General features: G+C 32.5%; 1 protein-coding gene across 1 annotated transcript; it reads left to right on the forward strand.

Annotated features, from left to right (window-relative positions):
- Positions 1-2,429: 2,429 nt before the first annotated feature.
- On the forward strand, positions 2,430-4,330 carry LOC119838009. The gene is made up of 4 exons (XM_038363821.1): positions 2,430-2,520; positions 2,903-3,083; positions 3,508-3,626; positions 4,108-4,330. Exons 1-4 carry the CDS (start codon positions 2,430-2,432, stop codon positions 4,278-4,280), a joined length of 564 nt encoding a protein of 187 aa, XP_038219749.1. The 3' UTR covers positions 4,281-4,330.
- Positions 4,331-8,870: the final 4,540 nt, after the last annotated feature.

The following is an 8,870-nucleotide window of genomic DNA, read 5'->3' on the forward strand; positions in this document are numbered from 1 at the left end:
CAGACACAAAAATCATATCACGAAGTAGTCTGTTGCGATGTGGAAAAACTCAAATAATAACACAATAGAATATTAGGTTTACTGTTATCTTATAAATATATTAAATCATTATGTAATTTGGCAGATTAATTATTTTTTTATTACAAATGTCTGAAGGTATTACATATTTAAATTCTTTTTGATTCACACGTGAATGTATGCTTACTGGGGGCAGAGTTTTTAAAATCAGTAATTAGTTTTCAAATTTGCAAATAAATAAAACATTTCTTTCCTATTTATAACATCAGAGTAGGTTCAGATAGAAACATATACATAAATGACTAAAGGAACGGAATAAATCTCCACAAAGATACGAAACTTACTCTTTTTGTCTGTCTCTTCTTCACGCTTAAAACCATTGAACCGATTTCTATGGGAGGGAGTATAAAGATAGTTCGGATATACGAGAAAGGTCATGGATATAGTTTTCCTTTGCGCGGGCGGAAAAATAAAACACATTTGATTCACAATAGAGATGCAATGGCATTTTATACTATACCTAACAACGCAGCTCCCCGATATAATATTGAGTTTCACTTGTTTGTAAGCTCATTACTTAAAAGTAGTCCCCTTTTGATACTGCGTGTGCATTTGATCCGAAAGCTTGGATCACTGAAATAAACATACTCAAATTTTGATTGTTTTATCTTCTTCTTGCTAAAATAAACATGTCACGAGAAATACATATAATGTCGTGTATAACACCGGATAGTGACGTTGTAATGTTTCTAATAATATGATTATCTTAACCAAAAAACAAAAGCAACCAAGCTCCAATTAAATAATCAATAAAAATCGCTTTATCCAGTAAATAGTTCAGAGGTAACAAACACAAGAAATACAGTCGAATGGATTCCTTCTTTTCTTAAAGTCGGTTGATATATAAACAATGTTTTTAATCATTTACATATTTTTTACGATTTGAATAAAGTCTCTAGAAGTGGGAGTCTAGATTCTATCTGATATAGCCTAAGGCATAGACTAACCTAAATCTGTAACATAATACAATGTTCAGATGTAAAACTGTAACATTTTATATGCAGGTCAAGTAGGCCACAACTATTTCCCTCAGGGGTTTCCTGTTGTCTCAACAGCTACTTAAATGTAACTAATTAGCTGGTCGCTCCGGAACTAAAAAAAACTAAAACTAAACAAAATAAAAAAAAGTGAAAGAAATATTTTCTTGTCAACATCTGTTGAGGTGTTTGAGTTGTTTTTGTTACAATTATATTAAAATTGAAGCATTTTCTTTAAACAGGACCGAAGATTAGTGTATTGGCTGCCGATATAAAAACTTCCATCTTATTTTATTGTAAGCCATCATCTATCATAAAGAATTTTATGTTTATTTAACTATGTATTGTACCACACAATTTAAGATCTAAGAATATAATGCAGATTGGGAGTAAAGTACAGAAAGCATTGTACATATATACATAACAATATTCGTAGTAATATATTACAATTGCATAATATACGTAGCATGTAAGATAAATAATGTATCTATTGGAACTAAAACCTCTTAAAAATATTCATGTAACGCAAGTATTTCTAAACATGATGTTTTTTTAGAATATTGCACTCAAATAAAAACGAAAATAGATTACTTAAAAACGCAATAAATTAACACAAATTTGTATAAACAATGATAATGTAATCTAATTTGAATAAGCAGAGTTCCAAATAATGCGCAACTTATAAATTATGTCTTAACGACTCATTGGGTCGGAGAATTAAAGTGTCACAATGATTGATGTTTTAAGAAAGTAATTGTCAATGTAATGCAATGAGCCGTTAAGTACCTCCATTTGTCTTCAGTCTTGATATATTTAAATTAATTGATGCGGTTCAAAACTAAAACACTCGAATGGATGTTTGTTTATTACATTTTAAACAGATTATTTCGTCACTATAGGTGTGAAGTCCCGTGTGGGGTATGGGGCAGATGATGTACATCCGTTTCACTGATCGATTTTCTTTAGGGACAAGTAAGTGATCAGCCTTCTGTGTCCTGCCAGACCGAGACATTTTTTTTTGTGCGTCCCCACCGGGAATTGAACCCAGGACCCGTCGGTTCTACGCTCACGCGTTAACCACTGTACCAAGGAGGCGGTCAAAAGTCACTATATACCCTATGATAATTTTCCTTTGTGATTTTCCATTATTTCAATGGAAGTTCGCAATTAAATTAGATGAGTGTGAAAAGTGATCAATCACTAATCAACGGGGAATGCCACTTCACGTTTATTAAAACTGCAAATTGGTGTTTACAATGGCTTCAAAATAAACAGCAAAGTCGAACGTGAATCAAGAACGAATCATATTTGACGTTTAATTAAAAATTTATCTTTATACAGAGGGCCCTTTTGGCGCACTTCCAAATATTTACAATGTGGTTGAATTTGATAGTGTGTTTGCTTGTTTTAGTACACAAATCTTTTTGTCAGGAGCCGAAGACATCGCCGAAAACTATTTTTGCTGGTAAGACCATTTATGATTCGTTATTATTTACACGTGAAGGCAAATATTTGTATTCGAAATCAATTAGTAATGATCCATTCGTCGTAGAATTCAATAAAGAGCCTTCCTCGGATATCAATTTATATCTGTATTAAATTTCATCCGAATCGGTTGAGTGGTTAAAGCGTGAGGTAGAATTGTTCTTCGTTGAAACCGTACGGCTAGTATATGAAGTTTTGGGTTATTTATTTATGAAGTATCTTTCAATAATTGATTAGCAATTAGGGACCTGCTAAGCAAGGAATGACCTGAAGAAACAGAACTTCCTCCTCTACAATCAGGTTGCGCTAATAGTGCTCAAATAATCTGTTCAAATATGTATAATAACATTTACTTTTACCAGAGACAACAACAGAAAAAGAAATAGACCATATGGATATTGCTGAAGAGGAACAGGAAGCGGCATTAAATCTAGACTACGGCATCTACACGACCGTCAAGTTCCGTTACATAAACAGTCAGTATGATAACCTGAAAAAAATTGAGAAGTGCCAGGATGATTATATCAAGTGCTTGACCACGCAGTGAGTTTTTTGTTTAAGAGTAGCTGACGGCTCGCTGGCAACCGAACCTCTATGAAGCGTTTTAGAATACGCCGTAATAGAAATGCTTAGGTAACAGCGTGTAGAGTATATCGTTCACAAAACATAAGTATTACATACTTATGATAAATATGGGTTAAAACATGAGTTTTATATAATAAAAAATTCAGTTAATCTAACAGAAAACTGTTAAGAGGCATATTTCTAGAATATTACACGAAAAACAATTTTTACAATAAATTCTATTAACCTCCCAGGAATATGTCGCAAGATATAACTGTTTTCTTGATCCTTTGACCTTTATAACATTTTTTTTTTATGTGTATTATCCATAATAATCGCGTGTTTTCCTTTCTTATTATAATTACAATATTTAGCAATTTCTTATGTGTTGTTTATATAACAGAGGGGTAGCAATACCAGTATGCTCCTACAATTGGATGGAGGACTATCCGCGCTCTGACGGGTTCTTTTTGGCGGACAGCTACTGTGACGTATATTTCGATAACTGCAGGCGACAGATTAGTAAGTTTGCCGTATAACTTGCAACTATGAAACTAATTAAGGAATTTTGGAAGTTAATTTTTTTTCATGTGCATCATGTGTAGTTTCTTTGTAATATCTATAAATTCTCATGTGATTGATGGTGTTTACTGTTTATTCTCTTTAACAAACATTAATCAACCGATTTAAAATTTCCATATCAAAAATTCGTCGCTGCTCTTACCGTGATGTAAAAAACGTTAACTCTTATCCGGATTGTAAGCTATTTTTTCGATAGATTTTCATTAAACTAACAACGGTTGGGTAGATCACGTCTATAAAGAAGAATCGGATAGAAACAAGACAATTATACTTTTAAGAAAACTTTGTCCATATAGAACAGAATAACAGGTACAGAATATAAATTCATAGACTGCCTAATAACTGTTATTGACTTGTAACTCATTTATTCCATGCATAATACAAAATTGTTACATATTCTAAATAACATTTTATTCAACAGGATTTTGGCGCATTATAGATTATGGCACGTGTAAATACCTCATGCTGGAGGATAAGGAAAGGAAGTTGATTATACCGCACACTTTACGTAAATTCTATAAAATGTCTTCTTCGTTTTTATCAAAAATTGCTAATTTGGTCCGGGGAAATAAATCGTCAAACGATAATCAATAAAGACAAACGCGATATACATGCTAATAAAATATATTGTTAGTTTGTTAAGTTGTGCCCAAAATTCATAAATCTTATAACGGTTATGTTTTATTTATCGATAATTTTTTTATTTGATGTTATTGATGTTATTTACGTGATATAACAATATACGTCTTTGTTTATTTGTCTTGCCTCATTGTCATGTCATTGCTATAAAAATTTAATAAATACAAACTTTAATAAATACAAAAAACATAGTTGTTTGTATCTGTTACTGTTTATACCTAAAGTACGACAAAGGTAAAACATGTATGTGTTACAATGTTTATTTAAATGTAGTGAGTGGTATTTAAGCTTTTTCATACAACAAGAAACCTAGGAGTCTAAAAGGCGAATTAATAAAACTTTCGTACATATCTCTCGGAGTAAAATTAGTGGCAATTTTTCCTCAACTACATAAAAAGTTTATAGACTTTGGAAAAATGAGTCGAATCTGTCAACCGTACGCGTGCGGGCTTCAAATTTCCGCTAACAAATGGCCTAATCGACCAGTTCAACGGTTCACGCTATGCTCGTTTTGAATACTAACTACGGAGTTTCTAGCTGTATTAATTGGAGTGAAGCTGTATTAGTTGAAATAAAGGAAATATGCATGAATTATCCAATAAAATACGGCTATTCGGATTATATTTAACTGGAATAAGGGCTATTTTAGACGTCACGTTTGATTGACTTCTAACACGCGTAACACATTATTAGTTACATCTAAGTCTTGAGGTGAGATTGGTTCAATAAATTATCGTTATTTCCAATCCTACTAATAATATAAATGTGATAGTTTGTAAGGATGTGTGTGTGTGTGTTGCTGTTTCACGTAAAAACTACTGAACCGATTGCAATGACATTTGGTACGTAGACAACTGGAATGACATATAGGTAGCTTTTAATACCGATTCCTCGGGATACGGACTCACGCGGGTGAAACCGCGGGCGCAGCTAGTTAATAACTAAAAATAACAGAAAAGAAATTAATGTTATTATTATTTCTTCCGGCAGTTAATACTCCTCTAGAGAGTTTCATTTTACAAAGCATCTTATTGATGATAATTAATTATTAATTTACATGGAATATTAATTTGTCTCATTAAAATTAATTGAAGTATAATTACAGCTGTGTTCGCATCGTATTGGTTTCTTCATTCTTGTAATAAGAATGTTTTTGTATTTTATTACACCAACTTATAATCCAAATCCGGAGCCCATAGAATTAATTAATCACATAAATATTGAGCAATAAAAAAAAAATCGTTCGGAACTCTGTATCTTATAGTCAAACATATTAAGTCTTAGATTTCTACTGCAGTTTTGTATTTTTTATTTCCTTGCCTTTCTCTCTTTGGTTAGTTAAATGTACGGTGTAGTGCTTTGAAGGGCTAATTTGAACTCCATCACTGCATCCAGTGAAGATTGGAATCTATTCTTTCCTAACTCACTTCGCCGAACTATAAATACCTTTTATTATAAAAAAGTGTACAGTCAATAGAGTTTTACTTCCTTTAAAACGTAAAAATCATGAGAGCAGAACCACATGCGATCACTACGCTTTAACAAAAAGCTGGTATGTAATATTATAAATACGATTGTGATTCTATTCTATCGTATAACCTTCATAACACTTCATCCTAACTAACCCTCATTCATCATAACATAGATCAAATTTAATCAAAGGATAATGTAGCCGCAATCAAATTTATTTTATTAACATTTTTATATTCAGCAAAACTGTAATTTAAATAATAAGATAATGCCTTCATAATACCAGTAAGTGGACAATTTCAAACTCTGAAGTATTTAACTAAATGAAAAGAGAGTTTTATGTTTAATATCATACATACACACGAACAGGCTTGCAAAGGAACATACATTAAAATAAAGTTACCATATACTAAAAAATCTAATAGCTCGCCGTATGTGGCATCTTTCAAGGAAATTCACATATTTTTCACCCCGATATAGTAACGATGTCGCTCTCTAGCTTCCTAACTTCCACCAGCCACAAAAATTATACCAAAAAATCACTCTATTACAAAACAGTTCGCATTTATAATATATTTTAGGATGTATGTAAAGATCTACGTATAGGCATAATAAAAATTAAACGCTTCATGTTCGTACATTGTAGATAGAAAATAATTATTTCAGTGCAGGGACATAGGCCTGACGAGGGTTCAAGCCAGAATCTCACATGTCAAGTGTTTTGAATCTTGTACATACCGTTTTTCTCACGATGTTTTTCTTCACCAATTGGAGAAGGAGTGGTGAATAAGGTGCAGATGAATTGAAAGATAAACTAAATGTTTGCTAGTTTGGTCTCGAAACCGAAGTTTAACAGTCTGAGCTAATTACCTAGTCACTACTCAGTCAACTATAGCATAATTTGCATTTGTTATGTGATACGAATAATAATTCAGCATATACCTACAAAAAGGCCTGGAGTTCTGTTAAAGTTTAAGGGTCCTTGTTTAAGTTTTAGCCGAGCTCGATTTGGATAAGAACACTGAAGTTTAGACATTTCAGTTGACTGCTTATACAAGTTAGACCACTACTGTGGAATTGAAGATTAGAAGTCAAATATTTTTCAAAGAAATTCGTTTCTTTTTTTCAATAGTTTTCAGATAGTGGGTTAACTATAAAATTGAAATCCCAAATTTAAGTGTAGGGTACACGGTATGTGACTAATAGGTGATCAGCCTTCTGTGTCCTGCCAGGCCGAGACATTTATTATTGTCTATCCCCATCGGGAACCGAACCAAGGAACCCCTCAGTTCTACACTCACTCGTTAACCACTGAAGCGGTGGTAAGAGTTAATTATAACCAGACAAATTATCAAGGCGTCGGAAATTACGTATATTTTTGTACACGTGGAAGGTCACCACTGTTCAACCAATGCAGCTGCATCTATTAGTCACCATTCTTAATGATTAACTTATCATCTTTTAAGAACCTTCGATCGATTTAGTCTAGAAGAAATTGATCACGATATCTGCCTCGGGGATCGCTAGAAGTTTGTTAGGACGGGGATAAAATAATAAAAAAAATTAAATAACAATGACTACCCGACCGGTAGCGGCAAACCGGTAGCAACTTATATGATTAATCTAACGAAAGCCTTCAGGTTGTCTAGTAAATAGTAAAGACAATACAAAAGGAACACTAGGACTCATTCCCGGAGAAATAGGGATGTTTAGCAGTTTGATGCAGTTTCTTTCAGTGGCACAATGATTTTATCTGCCGTATTGCCTACTGTTCAATTGAGCGGAGGCGACGGAGTTTCGAAGTATAATTGGAAAGAACTGAAGCTTTTTTGTATATGCAAATAAATAATGGTTATCCACTGGGCACGCATGTTTAAAGCATGGTCCATATTTTGTATGAATCTCTATTTATATATATAGTATTCGGGTACTGAGTAAGACGGAAGGGATTATATGCATAAAATATTATTAAGATCGTTATTTTACTATTTTCTTTTATTTGTGAAAAAGCTTTTAAATCCCAAAGTCACTTTCAATATGGAACACATTGCCACAGTAATTTTGGTCTCGTAAAATCCCATAGATAAATAAATAAAAATTGTACCTAATTAAAAAATATTCGAATAACGGAATTAAGAGTCTTCTTAAGGCTAAATAACAAAAGCAAACAGAGTATTTCTTAGTTAAAAGTTCACCTCAGTGCGGGCACCGTTTGTTTACCACTTAGTTTGGCGAGCTTTCTTCCCAGATTTTACGAGAACTTTTCCAATATGTGCTTTTGTTATCATACTTATGTATATGCTAAAAGTTTATCATTTTTTCAATTTGTTTTTCAGCAGATATGTTTTTTACGAGTTATTTTTGCGTATTTTTTGGTTATTTCGTAATAAACCATAATATGCAACTTTGGGCTTGAATTTATAGAACAAACAAATAATTATGGGCCGTAGCTATTGCATATTTTTATAATATTCTTATTATAGATTGACTAACATAATAATTAATCGGTGTAGGTGACAATATGTGTGAGATAGAGGATATCCTTTCTACCCTATACATCAATTATTCACAAACAAATATAAAATTATTCACTTCTAAATGAATACAAAATAACCTTCCAACTATAAAATTAAAAGCCAAGTGACGTAGTGTAAGTAATTTTTCACGTTTCATGAATAATAGCGGAGCTTGTAAAGAGCTACGTTGAATACCGACTTAACTACATAAAGTAAATTATAGCCCCATGTATTAGAACTTCCTTTAACAAGGCTAATAATGCGATGTACGTAAAATTCGTATATTAATGCTTTTAGAAGTGAAAGGAGAACGTGCTTTGAATTATGTAGGGATAAAATTATAGCGGCTTGAGTTATACATTTGTGGATGAGAAATGTCCCTCCGGGAAGGGAGAACACTCGAAATTTCTGTATCAGCTAGTGATCTTTTTATTCTGTTTGGAATTGTAAATTTTGCAAAATATACGGGTCCAATTAAATCAAGCATGAATATATTTACCCGTCTAAGAGTCTTGGTGTATTTAAATCGACGTTCTCAAAAGAACGGAGATTTTTAATT

This window comes from Zerene cesonia, chromosome 29 (genome assembly GCF_012273895.1).
Source record: "Zerene cesonia ecotype Mississippi chromosome 29, Zerene_cesonia_1.1, whole genome shotgun sequence".
In the NCBI taxonomy this organism is placed as follows: Eukaryota; Metazoa; Arthropoda; class Insecta; order Lepidoptera; family Pieridae; genus Zerene; species Zerene cesonia.

Excerpts from the sequence above, each read along its gene's own strand:
- LOC119838009 (XM_038363821.1), top strand. The coding sequence starts at position 2,430 with ATGTGGTTGAATTTGATAGTGTGTTTGCTTGTTTTAGTACACAAATCT. Across the intron at positions 3,084-3,507 it reads ATCAAGTGCTTGACCACGCA|AGGGGTAGCAATACCAGTAT; the intron begins GTGAGTTTTTTG and ends TTTATATAACAG. Across the intron at positions 3,627-4,107 it reads TAACTGCAGGCGACAGATTA|GATTTTGGCGCATTATAGAT; the intron begins GTAAGTTTGCCG and ends TTTATTCAACAG.